At 46.5% G+C, this 25,256-nt stretch overlaps 1 protein-coding gene across 11 annotated transcripts in view; it reads left to right on the top strand.

Annotated features, from left to right (window-relative positions):
* Positions 1 to 25,256, top strand: part of DAPK1 (death associated protein kinase 1) — a 170,073-nt gene that overhangs the window by 58,424 nt on the left and 86,393 nt on the right. Inside the window, exon 1 of one of the 11 annotated variants that reach the window (XM_036260772.1) lies at positions 18,782 to 18,805. The exons of the other annotated variants lie outside the window; for them this stretch is intronic. Coding sequence (XP_036116665.1) covers positions 18,801 to 18,805 — 5 coding nt within the window. The 5' untranslated portion in view covers positions 18,782 to 18,800. Of the gene's footprint in view, positions 1 to 18,781; positions 18,806 to 25,256 lie in introns of those variants that run through there. 11 annotated transcript variants of the gene reach the window in all.

The following is a 25,256-nucleotide window of genomic DNA, read 5'->3' as shown; positions in this document are numbered from 1 at the left end:
TCAGACCGGAGTGAGGGGACGAGGAGGCTCAGGTGTGAGGGGGCGTTTTGCAGTCTCCCAAACTAGTATCTTCACTGGAACTCAAGAATGTGCATCCTCTTGGTTTTACTGGTGGGCTTGCGTGGTGGGAGTGGTTGTCAGATTTGTGATCTCCTAGGTGCTGCCTCAGGGGGCTACCACCTAGATTCCCCAGGTTGCCTTCTCCTCAATCTGTGAGCCCAGTCCCACCTTTACCACCCTCCATGGCTTGCCGCCCAAGCGTGACTCAAGTTTTTCAAGTAACAATATTAACCTGACTGAACAGCCACCATTGACACGTGCATACTGCCGTGTGGTTTCCAAACACTTTCAGATTCGCATTCATTTTCCTATAATACTCAGACGCCCCAAGAAATCACTGTTCAATTAGAATAGTGATGCCAGAGCAACTAAGGCTCCACCAAGGAGGAGATGGTGACCATCTAAGGTCTCATGTCTAGTGAGGAGAAGACCAAAAATGTGGTTACATATTCCATCACCAGCCCTGCCCTGCAGAGTGAGTCATTGACTACAGAGGAGTGTGCAAGCTCCGCTGCTTGCAGGGGCTCTGCAGGCAGCAGCCATGAGTGAAGCAGGCCAGGCACCAAGCAGCAGGGACAGGGAGGCCTGCGTGCAGCTGAGAGCTCAGGGCCATCCAGAGGGGCGGCCGTGTTCACTGTGTGGTGTGGGGGTGTGGGCCAGCACGGCCGGCTCGTCCAGGTCTAGGCAGTGCTGAGAATTACACTTATAAAATATTGACAGTGGGTTCTGTTCTTTTCAAAACACTCTGTGGCTCAAACAAAAATCATCTGCACAACCCTCCAGTTTTGATCAATGGACTAAAGCAGCTATTTTCAACCGGTGTGCCACAGAATTTTTGAAACGTGCAATACCTACTTAGGGCACTGACCTCTTTTCCCTTAGATTGTCAAATAAAAAAATGACAGTAGCCAACACAACAATAGCCATCTGGTGTGAATGAATCAAAAGTATACCTTTATTTATTTTGGGGTAGATCGGCAAAAAATATCTGGTGTGCTGCAGAATTTTAGTAATCAGTTTATGTGTGCCATGAGATGAAAAAGGTTGAAAATCGCTGGATTTAAAGTAGCGCTCCCTGGTGAAGGAGGCTTAGCATCTTTGGAGGGTACTTGGCATTTTTAAAATTTACTGAAGCAATTTAGTTTCTAATGACTGCAGTCTGTGGGGGAGACATTTTTCATTCGTGGCACCTTCTTGTGCCTGCTTTGGGCCCCCAGATCTTGACTAAGGAGAGTGGGGAATGAGAAGCAGTGTGCATGTGTGGCTACCCCCGTGTGTCTGCACGAGGGTCTGAAGCCCACAAGGTGGTAGTCCCCTGGGATATGGAAGGGGAGGCTATCAATGTACCCTTGGAGATGCACAGAAGTTATGCAAAAGTTAAGTTTTTCTAAAACTCCTTGAAAAAAGGGGAAAGGGCAGTTTGAGCCTTAGTTTATACTGTTGGGGTTGTTGCAAAACAGGTGCACCCTTCAAAGGAGGAGCCCTCCACAGGAAGGGCTGTTTCCTCCTGGGCTGTGGGGCTGATGACAAGCAAACTTCATATTGAGAAAGGAGTTTTAGGGAACCACGGAATCAGCTCCTGAAATGAAGTGCCCGCCTAGCACGAGTGATTAAAAAATATTTGGGAGAAGAGGGGTTTTCCTGATTGAGGAAACTCATTAGCGCTTCAGTGGTTCTCAGCACTGGCCCCTCAGGGAATCTCCCGGGAGCTTTGAAAGCCACGACTACCTGTGCCCAGCCTCAGAGATTAGGATTTAATTGGTCCAGGGTCTGTCCAGGCACCTGCATTTTCCACACTGCCTGGCACTCTGGTTGAGAACCAATACCTCGTGTTTTAATTCCAGACTTCACTGCATCAGAGCAATTGGGGAGCTTCTTAAAATGCCCAGTACTAGGCCCACCCCTCCTCTGAATCCTTACCTAAGGGGAGTCTTGGAATCTGTACCCATATATATCCCCCCCAACACACACACACACACACACACACACACACTGATTTTTAGAGAGAGGACAATTGGGGGGAAAGAGAGAGAGACATAATGTGAGAATGGAACACAGATGGCTGCCTCTTGCACGCCCCTACCTGGGATCGAGCCTGCAACCCAGCCATGTGCCCTGACCAGGAATCAAACCAGCAGCCTTTTGGTGCACGGAATGACAACCGAGCCACACCGGCCATTGCAAATCTGTATTCTAAAGGTGCCACCTCCAGCCTTGCCCCAGGTGATCTTTGGTGCAGGTTGTGAGTAGCCACCCACATGCAAACACACACAAACACGCTATTTGCAACTAAAAAATAGAAACACTTGAGTGACCCACTTTGGGGAAGCACTTGAGGGGACAGTAAGGCTGCAACTGCCTGATTCTTCACTGCTGGGGTGTGGGTGGGCTCGGGCAGGCTGTGTTTGGCGAAGGGGCAGGCGAGGACTGGATTAGGCGCGCCAGTAGCAGCGGCTTTCCCAACGAGACGTCTTCCAGTCCATTGATCTTGCGTCCTTGCTTCTTGCCTGGAACGGTGGCTCATAGAAATGGTGCCAGACAACTGTCAGTCAGGACTGAGGGCTGTGTGTCCCCTTGCTCGGTTCTTTGTAAGAATCCATAAAACAACTTTGCCCCCTACAGCAAATATAGTTTTACTTATTTTCTTTTGATTAAAGAAATCACTATACAATACAACTTCGAGACCTCTGAATGTCATGATTTTGTTTCTAGCCGTATACTATTTGTGTACCTGGGTCTTAACAGGTTACAAAAGCTTATGACACAAAAGCATTGTGTTTTTCCACCTCTGATTCTTATGCCCCTTGTCTCGAAATTTGCTTTATACCTTTAGTTGGTCTTTGCATAACTGAGTCACCTGCTAGTAACTTTTTTGTTGTTACTTTCTAATGAGAGAATAATTTATGTGAGCTACAGTCCAGAAAAAAGAAGGTACCAATACTGTGGATCAGATATCACCTCAGCCTGTATGGACTCCTGACCTCATTTTCCCTCCTGTATTTACAGGAGACAAACTTCATTCTGACTGTTTAGGCCTCTGTCTTCCAAAAACTTCCCTTCTGATTCCAGGTTTATTTAATTATTAACTCAAAGAGATTCTACAAGTTGTCAGTTGGAAAGAAAACTAATGTGTAGGGAACTGATTTTATTGTATCTGAAAATGACTTTAATGTAAACCTACCCTAAGTATCTTTTTAGATATTATCAAATACTTTGCTTTAACTCCAAGAATACAACCCTCCAGTTGCACCACACTCTTTTTAATTCTTTTTGTTACTTTGTTATGCAAATAAATAACCAATCCCACATACCATAAACACATGCAGGTTGGTGCACTGCAGAGTCATGTAATTCATGTGACACCTGTAGGCAGAGAACCTGTGTTCGAGGAGTAAAAAACCACATCATGTATGGCAGCCATTTAGGACATTTTATTCCAAAGACAGAATTTCCTGTTTATATATCCAGAATGCCTGATTCCCCAGATTTCAGAGACAGGAAAGGCAGAGGAACCATTCAGGAACACACAGGGTTTTTGGTATGTGTCTCAGTGATTTCTTTTTTTTCATCTAAAGTCTCATATGCTCAATTTGTTTGCCTTGCTTACATGGGGAACTGACCCCTTAACTTGCTGATAAGAGAAGAATAAGTAAGCAAACGCTCCCAGGGTTTAGGCTGATATAAAAGTCACTCGGTTTCAGCAAACCGGACTGGAACACGAGCCTTTTGTTTGCTGTTGAAAGTTTAGCACTTGAATTTCGAGTTGGGCTGTTCAGTTCATTAAGGAAAATGTGGACACCTCATGCCAACGCCTGTTTTCTTTAGTCCCTGAGAATGGAGGGCATTGTGTGTTCGGTACACACACCAAAAAAGGGAACACTGACTTAATTGTGCCCTGGGAACAAAAGCCCTTACCTGGGGACAAGATGGGAGACCCCAGGCTTCTGCTGGCCCTGCTTTATGCTTTGCAAAGTCAGTGTTGCTGGGAACCCCAGAGCAAATGTCTGACAGGTTACTGGTGTTAGTGTGAGAAATTCATCCATGGATTGCTTTCTCCTGGAGCTTACATATGAGAGGAACATGGCAAATTTGGAAGAGACCTAGGACCTAAGCCCTGTGCTCCCCGACGAAGAACCAGACATCCAGCAGAAGGAGGAGACTGAAAAGGGAACAGAGAGTTCGGTTTCCCCACTCAAACAGCCCAAGACACGCACACATCGATGATCGTGTCCTGTGGCTGCCCATCTGCTCGCCAGCAGTTCAGCTTCGGTCGGATCCACTTGAAAGCATGTACCCACTCTCCAGCTGCCTGCATCAATGGGTGCAAGAGAGAGTGAGAATTGGGGGCACTCGGCACTGCGAGTGGAGAAGGATGGTCCCTTGATTCCTCTGTCACGTGAATGTGACATCACTGAATCCCCTTGAATGGTGACAGAGTGGGTAGAAGCGTCCTTCCGCCTGAGTGGCCAGGAGCTGGCTCCAGCAGTGCTTTGGTTGATGACCCTGAGTCCCAGGTCATGGTATTTCTTTTTGCCTTTGGAGTATCAGGCAAGACCAGGACTTCCAGTGCTCTTTGTTCACTGGGGAGAATCAGCTTGCCAGGGGTTGGGAATACAGTGTCTCAAGTAATGAGTTGCATCAGTATTTGAAATTCCGATTCCCTCATTGGTTCTCTTGAGTCCTGGTAAATCTAGACCAACGAATATAGCTCCAATAATAATGGTGGTAGCAAAGTCAAAGCGGGCATTTACTGACCTTTCACGTTGTGCCATGCCCTTTATAAGCATGATCACTTATAATCCTCACAATAAGTGAGGATTTTAAAAATTAAGCAAAGTGGAAAGCAAGTGTTTAGATTGGGTCCCAGGACAATGGCCAAATATAGTATGTTCTCCCTGAGGTCATGACATCATAGACCTAAGCCAGCGCTTCCCCCACTTCAGCGTGAGCACGAGTCCCCTGGGGTGAACATGCAGATCCGGGTTCAGTAGGCCTGGTGGGGACTGGGAGTGTGCAGGTCCACAGAACATACTGGGGGGCAAGTTTCTAAGGCAGACATTGCCAGGCTGGCCCATCACTGGAACTGCTTGGAGAGATTCTAAACACACAGCTTCCCTCCCACCTCTGAGATGCCGACTCTTAAGGCACCAGCCTTGCGTTTACAAACCAGTTAGCAAACTGGGCCCTGAGAGCATCTGTGATCTGTACAAGGTCACAGAGAGAGAAACCAGCCTCTGGAGGCCCAAAGCGGGCTCTGTCTTCACACTACCATCTGCTGAAAGGTGTGCACAAGCCGCCCTTCCTGGCGGGCCCAGCGGCCTGCACATTTCTCCCAGGTGGCCCAAAGCCCGGGCTTTGTCTCTCCAGGATGGAGCGCTGCTCCCCAAAGAACCCGTAACACTCGAGTTTTGTCTGTGCACACACACAGCTATTTATTAATACAGCATCTGGTTGACATGAAGAGGAAGGGGAGAGGGGGTTGGGTGAGGCCGGGATGGTGGGGATATATGCGTCTGCAGGAGGCCTGGTGTGTTTGCAGGGGTGGGCAGCACAGCTGGGGCTTCTCCCAACACAGCTGCATTGTTGTGGCCTGTCCCTGACCAGGAAGGCTCAGACTTCCGGAAGTGCTCCCGACCCCAGCCAGCACCCTAAGGAACTCAACAAGTTGTAGGAAATGGTCCTGTAGGGTTCATGCCCCCAATTGCTAGGATTCTAACCCAAGCTGACCCTTGGTCATTTGGTGTTTTGAAAGTTTCTGTAGAAGTATTTTTATTATTGAGTGTTTGTTAGGATGAGTTTTGGCCGCTTGTGCCAGAAATCCAAAATCATCACGGTAAAGAAAACATGAGTTTATTTCTATCTCATGTAGAAGGAGCCCAGAGCTGGTGTAGCTGCTCTGTGGTATCAAGGACTTGGCCTCCTTTTCTGATGTCACTCTGCCATCCTAAGCATGTGACTTTCACTTTAGGGTTCAGTGTGGCTGCTTGTGCTCCAGCCATCACAATTTCATTCCATCTAGCAAGAAAGAAGAAGGACCTGGCCAGTGTGGCTCAGTGGATTAAGCATCATCCCATAGACTGAGAGGTCCCAGGTCTGTTCCTGGTCAGGACACATGCCCGGGTTTCAGGCTTCATCCCCAGTAGGGGTCATGCAGGAAGCAGCCGATAGATGTTTCTTTCTTACATCGATGTTTCTATGTCTCCCTTCCTGTCTTTCTAAAAACTCAATAAAAACATATTACTTTAAAAAAGAAAGAGGGGAGGAAGAAGGGCATGCCCTTGCTCTTAAAGGACATTCCTTGGATGTTGCACATAATACTTCAGTATCCTATTGGCCAGAGCATAGTTGCCTGGCCACAGCTAGGTAGTTGCATGGCCATAAGAAAGGCTAGGAAATGTGGTCTTTATATCAAGTGGACAAATTTCCAGCTAAAAATTGGCAATTCTAGGACTCAATAAAAAGGAAAGAGCAAATATTGGGATAAACAACTGTCTCTGCCTCACCAGGGTCTTAAGGTCACTTCCAAAGCCAGGTAATGTTTGGACCAAGTCCACAGGTTTCAGATCGATGCTTCTGGGCCACTGTATATACCACAGGAGGTTTGAGGGTCATGCTGATCTCTTTAGCATTCCTCCAAGAGGAGCCAGAGCTAACCATTATAGATCTTCTTCCATTCATTGTGATTTAATCATTTAATTAGGGCTGATGTGGAATGCAGATATAAGGGGAAAATTGCTGGCAATAATCAAATCTGAAAGGTAGAAGGCAAGACTTGTAGATCCGTAGCGGTTCCCCTGGTGCCGTCTTCAGCTTGCCGGGGCTGTTTGCACACGTGTGTGGAGCCCTGGTGAGATCAACAGTAACCACAGCAAGAACAGAAGAGTGGACAAGTCTCAGCACCAGAAGGGATGCTTGGTTCTGAGTCAGCACTGGCTGCTTTCTGGGCGTGATGCAGCCTATGGATCTTACGGTGTGTTTGGGCCCTGAATTCCTTGTTTTGTTGTCAAAAGAAAGCCTAGAGCTGGAGGCACCTGGCCTGTCAGTCTTCATGGAGGTTTCAAAGGAGTAATGTGAGGAGTGGCATCCATACTATTTGAATGTTGATAATAAAATGGATTTCTAAAGCTAGTATAGGGCTGAGTGGGCCAATCAGTGTGCTTTCTAGAATGTTCTACCTTGTTCCTAGGAAATACCTAGGATAACTCGGCACAGCCGAAGATTTATAAGTAGGTTGAAGGTTATCAGCTCCCCCTGCCCCCCTTTATTTTTGCCTAACAGTAAACACAACAGTTTTCCCTTTAGAAGAGACTATATGAAAAGAGGTGGAAGAATAAGACTCATTTTCTTCAACCCAGTCATCCCAAACTTGAACAAAACAATCTTCACATCCACAGACATGAAGGAGCTCCCCTGGCCAGTGAAATCTAGGGCAGGACAGAGGTGTGGGCAGGGTGTGCGCTGCGTGGCCTGGAGGCAGACCCAGCCTGGCCTTGGGGGAGCTTGTGAATAATACAGTTAAGTCCTGAACCCAGAAGTAGCCAAATCTCATGTTTCACAGAGGCTTTCCACGGTGCGATGCTCTGCTTTTCTGACCAGCGCGATGTCTGTTCCAGGGTAATCCTCCTTAACGTTAGCGTTGCGCGCATTCCAACTTGGAGTGGATTTTGATGGGTTCATTCTTCACACACAGGCCAGAGTCAATGAAAAAAATGTTAGAACTGGTGCTAAGGGCAGGCTGAGCAAACAAGTTTTCCTCTTCTGAATGCATTGCTTTTTCATGTGTACTAGTAGTTGTACACATTTAAAAATAAAGCATAATGAGCCCTGGCCAGTTTGGCTCAGCGGTTAGAGCGTCAGCCTGCGGTTTGGAGAGACCCAGGTTTGGTTCCTACTAAGGGCACGTACCTCGGTTGCAGTTTGTCCCCGGCCCTGGTTGGGTTGTGCAGGTGGCAGTCACTTGATGTGTCTTACACGTCGATGTTTCTCTCTCTCTTTCTCTTCCTCTCTCTCCCTCCCACTCTATCTGAACAAAAAATGGAAAAATGTTCTCAGGTGAGGATAAAAAAAAATTTTTAAATAAAGCATAATGAACTCATATATTTGCTCTTACGTTTTTCCCATACTATCTAAGTCATGTCTCTTTAAGTAGCATGATGTTTGCAATAGGAAAGGTTTTGTCTTAAGTGTGTGTCTGTTCTCAGACGGAGAGAGGCCGGGACTTGGGCATCTGACGATCCTTGGTTGCATCTTGGCCTCTCCATTGACTAGCTGCCTGTCCCTGGCTAATTACCATGTTTCCCTAGATCTCAGTTTTCATTTCCTACATAAGAAATGGCTGTGCCCTCCTCACAGTGGGGTGACTCAAGGTCTCCCTGCAGCTGCTCCAGGAAGGGGCATTTCCTTTGTCTTGATTTTCTCCTTTGCCTTCTTTAGGGGGAGGAAAAAAAAAGTCTTCAGGGGAAGAAATAGTAATCTGGTTTGTCACTAAAATTTTTGTAAGAACCTGCTGTGGGACTCAAGGTCAATGGGGCAACCGAAAGAGCTGTCTGTTCTATTTCTGTGGTTCTTGAAGGGTGGTCCACAGCACCACAGAACCCAGGGACTTGCTAGAAATGCAGAGTCTCAGGCCCACCCCAGACGGATCACCTGAAAACCAGGTTGGAGCCCAGCGATCTGTGCTTTAACCAGGCCTCTGGTGATCTGAGTGTATACTAATGTTTGGGAACCACTAGTCCCTACATCTTGGATCTCAGACCTTGGTGGACCTTGGGGTTTCCTGGGGAGCGTTTTAGAATACCAGCACCAGAGATTCTGATTCAGTGAGTCTGGGGTAGAGCCCAGGCTTCAAAGGTGATTTCAGTGTGCATCCAGGATTGAAAAACTGTCTTGTCCTCTCCCTTTCTTCCCCTTCCTGCCTCCTTCTACTCTGGGTTGAGAGGTTGAAATTAGGGGAAGAATTCTCTTCTAACATCATCGCCGAGAAACTCATAGGGACTGGGTAAAACGCTACCCACAAACATAGAAAATTCCCGTCGTCTTTGCCTCATTCCTACAGTGTTCTGATATCTCCGGATGGCAGTCTTCTGGTTTTAAATGTAACACATGCTTATATAGAAAGTTTGAAAAAGCCCAGGAAACTTCGAAGGAGAAAATAATCATCTCTCATATCCTGTTCCTCCAAAGATCCCAAAGAGGCTAATGTTTTGCTGTATTAGCCTCTAGTCTTGCATGTAGATGTCATTTTTTAACATAAAGTTGGGATCATACAATGTATCTAGTTGTTTAAGTTGTTTTTTTACCTAATACCATATTATGATAACTTTGCATGATATTCTTTGAATTCTGTTCTCAAAGCCAACATCAGATTGCATCGTATGGTTTCATCAGTACGATGAATGGCTCAGCCATTTCCCTCTGGCTAATCCCACCCCCACCCCCCATGATAAGTTCAGATATCCTTGTAAATAAATCTTGGATTGTTTTTCTGACTATTTCCTCAGGATAGATTCCTGGAAATAGAATCACTGAGCTGAAAGTTATGTACACTTTGAAGGTTCCTGTCACGTGGTGCTTAGTCTGTTTCCAGAAGGGCTTTGGGTGTTTCCCCCCACTCTCTGAGAGTATGCCTGCTCCATTCTTTTGCTAACACTGGATATTATCTTACAAAACGAACAAACAAGCAAACTAAATGTGTCGCTTTGCTGAGCCACATGGCCATGCCCTTGTTCTCTCACAGCTCTCTGTGAATGTGGTCACAGATTCCTAAACCCACGTGTCTTTATCGTCCTTGCATTCATCTTTGCAAACATGTTTATCTTTTCATGTCTGACAGCTCTGTTTGGGGGATTTTCATCTTATCTGGGGATTTGAGACCATCTGGGATTCCCAGCTCTGCTCTCTGTAGCTCTGTCTTCGTTGTTTCTGGGCTTCATCTTTCATGCCTTTGTGCCTTTTGACCCATTTGTGCCACGCCCACCAGTGCTTGTCAGGAAGACACTTGGCACAACACCCTCAAGAGACCCTTAATAAGCACTCTGGAACCTTGCGGCAAAAGGCATACATAGCATTACAGTCAAAGGTAAATGGTTCTGGATCACCAAGGTGGATGCCATCTATTACAGGAGTGATGCTATAGCCCCACCCAACACACTCACAAAGGCTCAACTGCACGTCTTCACGCATCATGCAGGGAAGTCTTCCGGGGCTCCCAACTGAAATAACCAGAGAAGCCCGTTCTTGGCCTTCCTTGACAAATGCTATTTGATTGACACACTGAATGACTTGTGGACTACTCTTCAAACGGAATGTGCCTTACTTAGTGGAGGACGAGGTCAAGAACATCTCCACTGTCCACATTTCACATCCAGCAGCCATCTCAGCTTGTCACAAAGGACAAGATCGAGCCAAGAAGCTGTCTTTAGGTTATTTTGGGACCCTCTTAAGCAAGCCTTGCTGGAAGGGCAGTGGAGAAACAGTGGATGATCATGCTTCTAATCCAGGAGGCTTCTTTGTGCCCCTGGGTGTCCTAGGTGCTCTGCGTTTGGGGGTGTAAACATCTGCTTGCCAGCTTGAATTCAAGCTTAGAGCCTCAGTGTCTGTGAAGACGGACAGCGGAGGCCCAGCTGTTGATGAATTCCAAGAATTTGACATTATTTGAGGGGTCGGGAAGCTCAGAAAGGACAAGGCAGGAAGGACAGCTCAGGGTCAAGGCTACAGATTTACACATTGTCTTCAGTTTGTTTGCAAAGTGAACCCTCTTTTTCAGCTTAGGGAAATCTAATACTCCTGTTGCAGGATGGCACTGATGGTCTTACCTTTATCCCGAAGGCTGCTGGATGTGTTCTGTCCCAAACATCCTTCCAATAAATCTTTATTGGACACCTACTATTAGAACGCAGCCAATCATGTGTGGTCCATGGTTTTCTAAAGCACAGAAATAATGTTCAGCACCTGAGTGTGTGCTAAGTATCCGGTGTGGACTCACTTGTATATGCAGAACTTTTTTGTTATAGCAAACAAATAGGAAATTAGCCAATAATAAAGCCTTATCTATTCAGAGACAGTGCTTACAGCATGTAAATAATGACTGAGGAGGCAGGGAGGGAAAACCTCTAACTGGGTGAGAGAACGTCATGGTTATAGGTAGAACTGCTCAGTTGGCTCCTTCTTCCAGATGATTCCTTTTAGTTCCTACTTTGAAAAATAAGTAAATAAAGAGGTCTGTGGTTATGGTTAGTCTTTTTCGGGGTGTTTGGTAGGCTTGGATAATGGCCCCCAATGATGTCCTTCTAATCCTTGGGATCTGCAAATAGTTGCCTTCTGTGGAATAAAGGGCTTTGCAGAGATGGCAGTAGGAGGGGCGTGTGCTCCAGGTGTTCTGTTGCAGAAGCGATGTCAGATATTTTGTCCTCCTAAGTATAATTTTACTTTTCAGACCACATGTTCTAGTTTTGGTTTGGAAAATACAATCTCCACAGTAGATGACACAGGAATGAATTCTATCCTTCATCCCTCTACCTTTGGAGGAATCAATCTCTTGCTCCAAAGTTTAGTTTATCGGATATTACTGAGCACCTTCTGTCTAGAAGGCTAGCGTAAGAGTGACCACCCAGGCTGACCCCTGCTACTGCTCTGCTTGACCTCAGCACCTGCTCGCAGACTTCCTTCGTTTCTGTGCTCTGTGGTCTCCCAGCAGGGATCCCACTGCCCCTGGAAAGGCAGCACAAATGTGCATCCCCAGGTACGACAGGATGTTCAACATATAAAGAAGTTTTCTGAAGTTTTAAGGAGAAGCAGGGCTCAGAGTGCGGTTCTGCCAGCACCTGAGGACATGTAATAGGAACACTTGGTCGTTATTTTGGTATGTGGCCTTTATTCAACTTGGTGTAGACTTGTCCGTGAGTGCTGACGACCCAGACCTCTGTGGGACCATTCACCCACTCCCCTAACTGCAGAGTCAGTGCAGGGTGAGCGCGTGCCCAGGAAGAGGAAATCCGGGAGCTCACCGAACTCCTCTCCTCCCGCGTTCAGTGTCCCCGCCACCTCCAAGCTGTCTAGAACTGCGATGCTGGCTGTTTCTCTCCGCCGTTCGGACCAGCGTCCAAAAACAAATAGCTTTTGGAGAAGCACGGATGTATTTATTATTCCTTGGATACAAACTGTGTTGCTCAAATTGCACATTTTTGTCATGTTTTTGTTCTCCCCTCCGAGGAGAGGAGCTGGGAAGAGCGGTAAGTGCTGACCTGGCTGGGAGTGTCCTTCCTGCGTCCTGATTTAGCTTCGCCAAAGCTCTTCTATCTGGAGGGAGATGGACTCGGGTGTGCCTGAGCACAAGCCGTAGTGATGGGACCAAACTGTGCTCTTCGCAAAACTTAGTTAATTTTACTAACCACAATATCTTGAAATCAAAATGCGTTTACAGTCATGTGGTTATCACTAACAGAGAAAGCTGACTCCGAGGCCTGTGTTTACAGAGGCGTATTTCGATTTTGCGATCCACGTGTTCTGTGTGTATTTTGGCTAGGCTGGGTTGTAGACTAGAATCGATTCTTTTTCCTAACTACCCCAGTTCCCTTTTGGCCACATGGAACATAGCTGTTGTCGGACACAAGCCGTGCGCTCGCATGACCAGCCTACAAAACAGAGCCAGCCTTAAAACCTGCTGGCTGAGCCGGCTGGGGAACTTGGAGAAATGTCACCTGCCGAGGAGAGGGTCTGCATGAGGGAACAAACCAGCAATTCATCACACCCTTCACCTGGAGTCCTTCATACACCCACGAGCTTGTGTGTTTTTACACATTCGTTCCCTCTCGTTTTCTTTCCTTTGGAACTCTTGGGCTTAATGTAATAAGAAATTTTAACTGAAATTTAATTTGAACAGGGTCTCACATAGAATTTGGTACTCCAGAAAAAAATAACTAAGCTCTAAAAGAAAACAAAACTAGAAAGCTTTCAAAGCTATACTACTTAAAATAATCCACTTGATGTTTTCAACAAAGATGGTTTTGTGCTCTGCTGGAATCTGGTCCCGTACCAGTCACGACCTTCTCCTCATGAGCGGGAGTATCTAGTGAGATCTGAAAGAGGTGGAGATAACGTAATATTGAAAGAATTGCTAGCATTTTGGCCGCTTTTCTGATTGTACCAAATGATTTAAAGCAAAGTGAACTTGGAGGTGTATATTAGTCTTACTACAGACTGAGTGGCTTAAACCAGTTTCATTTAACATTAGTTAAACTGAAATTCATTTTCTCACAGTTCCGGAAGCTGGAAGCCCGCGATCAGGGTGCAGCGAGGTTGGGTTCCGGTGAGGGCTCCTTCTGGCCTTGTCACCGGGTCCTCAGGGGCCAGGGGGAGCAAGCTCTCCGGTGTCTCTTCTACTAAGAGCACTAATCCCATCACGGGGCTGCTCTCCTGACCTCATCTAACTGTAATCAACTCCCAGGGGCCCCACCTCCAAACACCATCACAGTGGGGGTGGGGCTTCAACATATGAAGTGGGGGGAGGGCATACATTCAGTCCATAACAAGGCAAAATGAGTTGAAAGATTGGATGTGTCCAGAAAAAGCCAGTGGAGACACAGCAATCATTAGAATCTCTGAGACTGTAGCATCTAGCCTTTGGGGGCCCAGTAATGGTTGACATGTGAGGACAGTCTTTACTGCACCTCAGTAGAATGGACAAGTCCTAAAACATGTGGCCGGGAGTGGCTAGTAAGTCGGTTGAGACTGACACCACTTCCGTTGCTTCCTGCATGGTTCTCCATGACCGTGAAGCTTTTCTCCCTACCGCGGTCAGTTTGCCCACTGCCCCCCTTCTAATGGGATCTCTGCGCCACGAGGGACCCTGAGATGTCAACAACCAGAACCACAGCAGCACCCGCAGCAGGTCCTGTTCATGTTCTGTCAAGAAGTGGCTGATCCCTGAGGTCCAGGACTGTTTTTCTCTAGGTCAGCGGTGGATACAGCTGCCATGACATTTATCTTTCTGGTTTTCAGTAGGGAGAAGGAAGGAAGCCAAGGAATGACAGGGAGAAAGACTCAGAGAGATTGTGCTTCTCAGCCAGGAGAGGGAAGAATAGCATTTCATGGTTACGGATTCCCCTTTTGGGGGATATTTTAGGGAGGAAAAAACATCGTACTGTGTGTGACACGTAGACAGTGCTCAAGAATTGTTGGCTGAGTGAGTGAATGAATGAACACGTGAATGCAGGTGGCAATCACCTGGAATCCAGGTGGAGACCCCAGCTGTTGCACACGTTTGGCAGGAGCACTGAGCACTCTGAAATGCCTGCAGCAGTCATAGCGAGTCCCTCACCACAGGCTTGTTAATTCCTGAACTCTCCCGAGCCAGGGGAAGTACTAGGATCTCTCACAAGCAATGAAGAAATGAATCATCGTTTGTTTTGTTTATAGTGCATACAGAGGGCAGATGTCTGTGAACAGTGAAAATCTGGGCTCCCAGACTTCTCTCCTGTCCCCAGCCATCCTGTCAGCCACTTTAGCCTCCTTGAGGATGATGTAACCATTACTCGGCCTCTGAATTTTTGACCTGGTCATTTCAGTAACCTTTTCTTCTGCTCCAGGGCATGACCAGAAACTACCCAAATGTCCATGTCCAGGCAGCCATCCTCAGGGCTCCTCCTGCCCATCGACCTACCCACCCCTCTCACCATGGCCACGCTTTGACCTCTTTGGAAAAGTCCAGTCCATCCACCACTTTTTCACTATCCATCACCATTCTCCTTTTTTCTACTCTGGTCCTTAGGCAGGAGGAGGGTAACTATGAAATAAATAAGATTCTATTTTAAAAAATCAATTTACCAGATAGGATCAGACTTTTAAAATGAGCTGAATCATAATCTCTATTTGAATTTCTCACTGAGCCAGTTACATTTTTGTAGCTCATTATGCTGCATAGAAATCTTGATGTTTGCTCCTTTTGAAGCCATAAGCTCATCTACGTGAACCAGTGGTTATACCAACACGACTGTGCTGGGGAAGGCTGATCCAAGACTCGGTAAATGACTTTTAAGAACGTAAATGTTTGTTAGAACATGTTGGTTGTCCATTTGACTTCCATAGTCCCAACAGCAGAGTGTGCTTGAAAAGAAAGCCATCCTAGTGCACATCAAAGAAGAGGTGAAAATGTCTTCACATATTTTTAAAAGAAATATCCAAAATGCCTAGTCTGGGTTCCCATAAGAATTCTTGGTCTCTATTAGTCTTCTAATAAGGTCAACTGTAGAATCTTTTATCTTCCGATGATTAATGTGCCAAATTAGCAATGGTTCACCTCCCAGTGACTTTACAAGAATCCTCCCACTTTTCTTCTATGAATAAAATAACCAAGTTATGTCCCAGTTGTGTATTATAACTGTGAGTACTTGAAGGACGGCCCGTCTAAACCGAGACGTGCTGTGGGAGCAAGGCCCACACTGGGCTTCAAGCACCAAAAAAAAAAAAAAAGGTAAAATATGTCACATATTTTAATTCTTGACATGTTTAAATTATAATATTTTGATATATTGGGATACATAAAATATATTATTAAAGTTAATTTTATCTGTTTGTACTTTTCTCAACATGGCTACTCAAAAATTTTAAATTGCATACAGAGTTTGCACGTGCAGCTTATATTTCTTTTGAAAAGTTCTGTCCTAAAGAAGTCTCTTGTCTTAATTGATATATGTTTATTTCTTAAAGCTTAAGTTTAAGCAAATGTCCTAATTATGAATACTTCTCTTCCTGTAGTAAAAATTGTTGGATACGTCTTCTGAGCAAATATCGATACTAGTACTTAGATTAATGGAAATGGACTGAACCTTAACAGGGTCAGATCCTAAGCTTTCAAACTTTTTTTGTGTGAAATTTTATTCTGTTTAAATACATATGTTTGAGGGAAGTTAGGAATGTGGGGCCAGCAAAAATCAATTCAATTTGCTTTGCCCCAAATCACTGACGTGGACTCTTCTGAACCAGTTATACAGTGTCATGACACCCTCATTCCAGAGTTAATGTAGCGCCCGCTCAGTGACCCCCTTCAGCTGCTTACATGTCTTTATTATACTCTGGAGACCTAGGAATGTAAAACAATTAACATTCTCTTTCGTGATTGGGCCAATGAATCAAAAATTAACAAGAGAAACTTAGAATTTCAAGGCCCAAGGCTGAACAAATCAATCCATCCACCCATTCAACAAATACTCTGAGAGGAAAGGGGAGGTAAGGCGTGAGTTCTAGTATGGCCAGAACCCCCCCCCCCCCTTGTAAGTTCCAGGGGTTTCTAGACACACTCAGAGGCGTAGATTTAGAAGTACACAGTGTGATCTCATAGCTGCACAGGTTGTCCAATTCTCCACTATCAGGCTGATGGGGACAGTTTTAAGCTACCTCCTGGGCACAAGCTTGACTCCATGTTTCTGCCTTTATACCAGGTATGTGAAAGTATTTCACACGTATATTAATAAAGGGAGAAAAAACAAGACCAGATCTTCCTCTACTCTCTTCGCCTATTTAAATGTTCCTTCTAGTGCTTTGTTTTTCTACACAGAGCATTTCTGTGCCTCCAGAGAACGCTAGTCTTATTTTCCTTGTGCATGATCAGCGTTGGTCTTGCGTGATCAAAGTCACAAAGTTGGCTTGAGAGAGTTGAGTCTTCTTTGAACATGTGCAGACTCAAGTAAGAAACCCTCAAAGAGCCTCAAACTGGAATTGATCATCTGTGCCTGTCCAAGAGAGGAACCAACAGTGTATAATTGTCCCAGGATAAGGTTGCCCCACAGAATTAGACCATTCATGCACTTCTGAGGCCATGAGACCAGAAAGATGTCAGAATAATATTAATCAAGGACTCAAGACCTGGACATCAACCATTTTTGTATTTACGCTTTCCTTGTCTTCACACTGAACATTTTAATATATCCTAAAGAGATACAGATGGATTTAAGCAACCATATACAGTAATAATAATTCTCATTACAATAGCAAGCCTGTGGCTCATATGTGCGAGGCACTATTGAAAGAGCTTTACATATATAACTCATTTACTCCTTACAGTAGTCCTTTAACATAGATACGGTTATTATATTCGATTTGCTGGTGAGGAACCTGAGTAACTTGTCCAAGATCACACAGCTAGTAAGTGTCAAAACCAGGATTTAAAACCAGGCCTTTTGCTTCCAAAGGTCAAGTCATAATGTCATGCAGAAGATTAATTTGATCTGGCATGATATTTAACTTTTACTTTTGGAATGTTTGAATTGGCTGTTTCTATACCCTGCTTAAAATAATTCTTTTCCACCCAGCTGCTGTGGCTCAGTGGATTGATCGTCGTCCCATGGACTGAGAGGTTCCAGTTCAATTGCCAGTCAGGACACGTGCCTGGGTTGCAGGCTTGATCCCCAGTAGGTGTTGTGCAGGAGGCAGCCAATCAGTGTTTCTCTAGCATCGATGTTTCTATCTCTCTCTCTAAAAAGTCAATACAAACATATATATATTTTTAAAATAGAATCCTTTTTCTTCCTTTGTCATCTTCTATCAGAGAGTGACCTGAACCTATTAGGGTCTTGGGACACAGACACAGGGGTTTCCTTTATTGACTTTAGAGAGAGAGGATGGGAGAGGGAGAGAGAGATGGAAACATCAATGAGAGAGAACATCGATTGGCCACCTCCTGCATGCCTCCCACTGGGGATTTGGCTCACAACCTGGGCATGTGCCCTGACCAGGAATCAAACTGGCAACCTGTTGGTGCATTGGTTGATGCTCAACCACTGAGCCACACCGGCTGGGCAACACGGGTTTTATTCCCAGCTGTGATATCACCTAAATACTTCCAAATGTTAACATTATATTTATGTGGTAGTATGAAGTGTATAAAACACAATCACATCTTTCTATCTTGCTTGAGTCTTATAGCAGTCCTGTAAGCTAAATATTATAAATCCCAGTTGTGTTTTTTAATTTCCCAATTGACCATGCTGAGGCTCAAGAAAGGTTCTGAAGGACCAGTGCTCATACCAGTGGTAGATGAGAGGATGGGGTCAACATTCAGTATTGCTGTCTCCTGGCCTAGCACACTTTCCTCCTTACTATGCATATCCAAATAATGTCCAGAGAAGTTGATGGCAATATGGATTTTATTTTGAGTTTCTGGGAAGATTATTAGGATAACAGAAATTCTGAAAATGCATGAAGAAGAAATTCTGTTGTAGGATTTCAACTGCATATACTCTACAATATGTTTTCATTTAGTTCAGTGAGGAGTACAGTAAGGCAGAGTCTGGGCTTCTGCAGCCCCTACAAGCAAAACATCTTAAAATTGGAATGAATCTAAGAGACCATTGTCCAACCTCCCCCTCATTCCTGGCTGATGGCCTCTTTACAACCTTTCAGATAGCGACAGTTGTCATCACCAGAGACAAAAGCTTTATATTGCCCTGTCCTCCCCCCACTGAGCCATCTACAGTCAGTGTCTTTCCTCCCAAGTGCAGGTGCCCAGATGGGGCCCAGCTCTCACTGAGCACTCGAGGTACCACATGGTGTGTCCTTTGTCCTCAGCTAGAATCATCAGGCTTTTTCTATATGAACTGCTGCCATGTTAGGTTAATTGCTCTAGACATGACTATAGGCATTTCTGTTTATTTCTTTCAGGAATTTTATTATTGAACCCGTGGGATAATTTCGGTTCTAGGTTCTGTCAGTAAATTCAGCCATTCCTTTTAGACTAGTTATTTTAAATGTGGTGAGTATGCTTTCCTCTGATGTACTGAAGAATGTCTTGTGTAGGACAGTGCTACACTCGAGAGCCGTATGGCCTGTCAAATCCGCCACATGGTGATTCACCGTTGCATGTACAAAAATATCGTGAAAAAGCATGTCACGGGCCTTGCTGAAATAAAAACATTCCCTTTCTTGTCTGTGTCTTTTCCCATTTCTTTTTGTCTTACAATCCAGTCAGGGGCAAAGGGAGAGTTCTTGCTGCTTGTGCAGCTTATTGATCACCTGCTGTTTTTAATTTATCTGATCAGTAATTGATTCTCAATTTTTGCTGGCAACTAAGAACATGCTAATTGATCTTATGGAGGTATCCAGTTGTGTCCTCTTTTCAACATCAATACAACATCACTTCCTAACATTTGTTCAAGATTATCGGCAATGATTTGAGGTGGTTCTGCCACACTGAGGTTTCACTTTCCTAGACCTGACGATATGGATTTCTTTTCAATGCCTAGCCACTCAATCTTCTGGTATCTCTTTTCTAAACTCAAGCACTATTTCCATCATAACAGTATTTTCCCAACTTTACCCTAAGTGAAGATCATTGTTGGCCTTAACACACACACACACGTGCACACGCACGCACACTGGAAGCTAAAAAGAGTTAGTTTTGTTTTCTACACCATTGACTCTGACCAGCCATTTTTAGTTCTTTTCTATCCATCTTCTTGCTCAGAAGTGAACTTAAATTTGGGTGTTGTTTTGTGTTTCCCAAATCTTAGTTCAGTTAGGTTTTTTGAGTAATTTGTGCTATTTTGTTGTATTTATGCAAGGTCATGAGTCTTGCCTTCCAGTTTTCCATTCTTTGAAATCAGACCTCATGGAGTTTGCACATTGCATTGGTCTTTCAAGGGCCAATTACAAATTGCTTAATGACTGTGAGAAATTCTTAAATTAGGGAATGTACCCAGCTACCTGAAGTTATGTCCTAAGGCACTGCTTACACAAAGCACTGGGCCCCGAGGAGATGGAGAACTCCCCTGAAGTGCTGATAACCTACAGGACTGTAATGCACCTTTGCTTTCACAGTGAATGTAGGAGATCAGACACACTGATTGTCCCCTTGATAAGCTTCTAAGGAATGTGAGCAGCTCCTGGGGACCAGTTGGGGCCTAGCACAGAGTGGAACCCAGTGAATGATGGAGAAAAATAAATGCACTTGGACTGCCCAGAGCCAGGGTGTTCTTGAAGCAAATGATGAGACATCTTGTGTGATATTTTTAAATCCTGGAACAACTGCTTTTCCATGTCCAGAAAGGTCAGTGGGAACAATTTAAATAGATAGGTAGTCAACATAGAAATTTAGGATGACTCAGAAGGTGATTGAGACAAATATAGTAATTCTAAAATGTTACTAAATACAACATGTTGGACTCTTGGTACTCAGTAGTGGTGTTGATTTTCAGAAAGAATCCTATGTACAAGTGTGATGTAAACAAATTTTTTTAAAGTTAATTATTGGTAGATCGCTATGAAGGGGCTTAAAATTCAAACCTGATAAGCCGATTCTTCTAATGTTACTTCCCGTGGTGATGACATAACTGTCATAAATGCCTAACAAATCATAAAGTAGCTGGAAAATGGGTTTTACTTTTGTGCCATGCACTCCTGTTGGTAGAAAGTAAGCTGCAAGACATGTGCATGGGCTGCTACATCTCCTTAACCAGCATCCATCTCAGGCCTCGCGTCCATGGTGAAGCCACCGAGCCACCCCAGAGCCCAGCTGGCCTCACTTCTAGAGTTGACCTGCAACCCCCAGAAGTCAGCACCCTAAAGTGAAGGCCTAAATAAGTGGCTTAGAGGGGTGCGTGAAACATCGTGTACCTGCTTAGGGCATTGGGAGTGATGTTTCTTCCTGTCAGAGTGCCCCCTGCCCCAGGACTATCGTCACCATTTTCTTTCAGCCTCCTTACCTGCCTGGAAGGTGAGGGGGCTCTTTAAACTGGGTGGGCTTCCTGGTCCAGGTGTTTCGTGACTGCGTATAAGCACAGGCTCTGGATCTGAGTGACGAGACAGAGTAGACCCTCAAGGAATGCGTTCTGGCAGCCTCGCTTCACTCTGCAGTCGAAGGTGCTCTGTGTGGGAGGGGTGCAGAGGCCCTCAGCCCCCTACTCTTCAGATGAGGATGGGAGCAGAATGGGGGCCAGCGCCCCTTCCCACCCTTGACACCCCCGTCCCTTGCCTGTTTCCATCAAACAGAGGTAATGAAGCCCCCTGTGGATGATCACTTTAAATCTCCCTGAATTCAGAGTCCACATTTTCTTAGGAAGTGATGCCCCATGAAAAGGTCATTGGGTTTGCAATCCCAGCTTCGAGAGGTATCACTTTTGTACCTCATACACGCAAATTATTTCTCATTTTCTTGAGGGTTTGACCTAGGACCTGATCGGTGACGCCTGCTCTTCCCAAGTGTCACTTCCTGGGAGAAGTGACATCATCCATGTGTTCGGTCCCCTGGATGCGTTACTTACAGCCCTTCCCTGCTTCTGACAACAGCTTCATGTTTGCTGGGCGTGGGGTTTGATCGCAGGGGTGAGGTCAGCCGGCGTGGCAGGCTTCCAGCGAGCTCTGCTTCCATTGAGGGAATACTCAGACTTCCCGGGGGCTCTGGTTTCTCTCTCCTTATCATCTTTCAGTTTTATCTGCGCGGCTCTCTCTTCAGGTAACTCCAGCAGTGAATTTCCTTGCCAGCCTTGCCTTGCCTGGCCTGAAGTGACCCCCCCACCCCCAGTCTTCTGCCTGTTTTCTCCTCTCCTTAGACTTCCTCTGTGAGGTGAGTCCCCACCTGATTCAGAGCCAAGGTGACAGATCTGTAGACATCATGGGAAAGAGCTTGGCCAAGAGCACTGTGAAAAGGATTCCTCCCAGCTGGGCTGGCAGCCAGACAACTACTAGCTGCATCATTGAGACCTGGGCCTGTGACTCTTGCAACCACAGAGAAGGAAAACCTAGAAGAAGCTGCTACCCCCTGTTGGATTCTGTCTCCAGAGCCAGACAGGCCCTTGTACAGAGTCTCCGACGTGCATCAGTCAGACGACTGCACTAAAAGTCACACCATGTGAAGCTTATTTGCATTTCTTCCAAATCACTCATGTCCAAACTCTTCACCAATACAGACCTGACTTCTTCAGAGCTAATTCTTCCAATGACAAAGCATGATAAAGGATCCCAAACCTGTCCATGAAAACACACTAGCAAATAGTATTTCTACCTAAGCTGGGAGGGAAGACATGAAAATATTCAGACATCTTTATGCAGTGCCTGTCACTCTCCAGAGAACATTTCGCGAGGATTGCCCGCGGTTCCTGTCAGCTCTCTTTAGTCCGCACACCTCCATGTAGTATTTGCGCAGTGACCGCCTGTGTCCATCAGACTGCCCAGCTTTTCCTTTCCCCTCCTGTTGGCTCGAATCTTAGCATCTTGAATGAATCTTTCTTTTTTGGGGCCATGGAATAAGGAACTTCACCTCAGCTCCTTGTCTGTCTTCTCTTTCACCGTGACATTATATGAACCTCCTGCTCCCTTTTTCAACTTTTTTCCCCTGAGAGCAGCTTGCTGAGTTGAATACAGATCGTACCTTATGGCCCAGTTAACTTTAGCCCAGTCGCTGAAAGGGGATTACATGACAAAGTCAGGTTGATCAAATAATGGAATTGGCCCAAGGGATAGCACACTGAAGTCGGAATGATCAAGCACGGGACCGGCCCCTCTGAGACTCAGCTGAGCAGCTGGAGGGCCCCCCTGCAGCTCAGACATGGTCTTGGGGCAGGAAGCCTCGATCCCCAGTCATCTGATATGGGGCTTGTATACTTGTATACTTGGAGAAAATGTTTACAGCATTGTTGGTTTTACTTGTCTGGTCCATTGGAGGTCCTATTTAGACTGTAGCAAATAACACTTTTTCAAGACTTGTTTTCATCTTTCCTTTGCCTTTGGCTTTAAAAGCAGAAACAAACAAACTGCTCTTAAGCACCACGCCTGTGTTCTGTGCTCAGTCTCGAGTCAGGTTCCCCCCGGCCTCAGCTAGAGCGGGGACCCTGCGTACTCTGCACACCCTCCGCTATATGGCTTGTTAATTCCTGCCAGTCGAAAGTTCCTGAAGTCACAGACCAGACCTGAATCAGGCAAGATCAGGTATGGCAACGAGTGACGGAAACCAACGGAAATGCACCCAGAACAAGAATACAGTGTTACCTCCAGGCTTGTGTCAATCAAGTGCCTGGGAGACCAGTCAGGCGGAGCTCAGGGCTCCACAGGCCCAGGGCTCCTTCCTGTCACCACCACACTCTGCTCAGGGGTGGGTCGCACGGTCCAAGGTGGCAGCGAGGGCTTGAGGCCACCTGTAGATCCACCAGCAAGTATCACCACGCTCTGCCTTGGAGCTCCCACTGCACACCTACTCGGCCTGTTCTCAGTGCCACTGAAAATAACCAAACGCAACTGACTCTACAAAAAAAGAGCTTCAAAACTCCTCTTAGCCTCAGATGGTACCAGGCTTGCGGCAGGACCAAGACCATCATGGATTTTCCGGCCTCCTCTCCGGGCCTGACTTAGTTGTCCCCACCCTTCTAATGGGCCACCATCCCAAAAGGGTCCGAACCCCGTGTGCACCTGCCACCCCCAGCTCTGCGCTCAGCCCCACCCAGACCGGGGGAGGGCACATGCTCTAGGAAATAACCTCAAAATGCAGCTCTGTGCTGAGAATGAAAAGGAAAAGTGAGTCGAGAGCCTAGTCCCAGCTCTTAAGAGCCAACCACTTAATGGGAGAGGGGACCAAAGCAAGCTTTCCTAAAAAAACTGGATTTCAAAATGCTCCATGACCAAAAAAAAGTGGTGAACAACCCCACACCCTCTGAAACATTGAATACTATACCCCCTCTTGGGGAGGGCAGGGTGTGCTGAGCCCTGCCTACAGAGACCTGTTGTGACTCTGTTTACCCCATTTGCCCCAAGCTTGCTTGGCCACGAAACCCTTTCTCACAGTAGCATGTCTCTACATGGGACGTGCTCCTCCGGATGGGGATCAGCTGGTCCTCCGCTACAAGGTCTCACAAACACACATGGTGTGAACAAAGGTGCCGCCTGCTGTCTTTTTCATTTCCAACCTCTGAGTCCTCACCTGCTCTGCTGATTCCTTCCTTATAGGGAGGCTGCTCCAGCCACCCGGTACTTGCTGTATTTGATTTCTTTGACCCACTGGCAGCACCACATTTATGCAGAAATTCAGACCCTCATCTGCTCTTGCCTTGGGTCCCCAGTTTGCCCTGTTCTGCTTGGCAGGTGTATCTGTGTGGTCCCTAGCTCAGGGGAGGATGCTCTGCCCAAGGGGTCGGCTCTGAGCCCGCCCTCCTCCACCAGGTATGTTCCTCGGAAGCTTCCCAGCCCACCCTGAGGCAGCACTTCTCAGTCCGCATCTCACTCCTGAGCTGCATGTGTTGTTTGGTTCCTGGGGTGACCTGTGCTGTTTATCCCCTTGGCAAAGCCTGCCTCTCCCTGTCGGCACCCTGGCAACCTGCGCCGCTTTGCTCATTGGCGGGTTCCCCAGACCATTGCCACTTCGCCTGAGCCCTGCTAGCAATTCTAATTAATTTTTGGAGTGTTTAAAATAATAGTAATAAATCACCAGCTTTGCTTTTTTGGTAAAAAGTGGGTTGCCTTCCTGTACCCAGAGCTGCTCAAGGCCAGGAACTGAGCAGTTGCTAGTGTGGGCTGCAGCCGGGGAACACTCCCGGGGCGCGGCCTCGGTGCTGGGGCCAGTTCCCGTGGGGGTTGCCTTCTCCTCGCTGGAGCTGGGGGGTGCGGATGGGAGGGGAGGGCTTCACATGCGTCCCCTACAGGTGGTGCCACTGGGAATGTGACTGGTATTCGGACCAGTCAGAATGAAGATTAGGTAGCGGTGTGTTTACTGGGTCCTGTTGGAGTGGTTGGTTTTGGGGGGTAAAGGGGAGGACCTGCTTCTCCACAGAGACGGTGAAAGTAAAGAATTCTGTTAAGACATTTCAGTGAGAGTCTTTGGGTTTGTTGGTGGTGGTTTTGGTCTTGGCACGGAGGTCCCTCCTAAATGATGCAGCACTTTCCTTGAAAGATGGGGGATTGTTGCCAAGGTGAGGCGTGAAGAGCCTGGAAAGTGAGCCCACACACGCTGATGTAACGAGAGGGCTCCCCGCGGGAGCCTGGGGGCCTGCGCTCAGCACGGTCAGGCGCCCCGCTCGTTTCCACACTCCTCCCTAGGCCAGTCCGTGACATCGGTCCCTGCGGCCCCTCGCCCTCTGAATGGGGTCCTGCCTCCACACAGCTGCCGGAGCCCTCTGCTAACCCCTCCATCCAGAATATTTTGGTGGCTGTTCTCCGATCCGTGGCTGTGTGGCAAACCACCCCAAAACTTGGTAGCTTAAACAGCAACTTACTACGACCTC

The sequence above is a fragment of the Molossus molossus genome, unplaced genomic scaffold (genome assembly GCF_014108415.1).
Source record: "Molossus molossus isolate mMolMol1 unplaced genomic scaffold, mMolMol1.p scaffold_m16_p_14, whole genome shotgun sequence".
NCBI lineage: Eukaryota > Metazoa > Chordata > Mammalia > Chiroptera > Molossidae > Molossus > Molossus molossus.
Note: the sequence above shows the minus strand (reverse complement) of the source record. Positions and strands in the feature narration are given on the sequence as shown.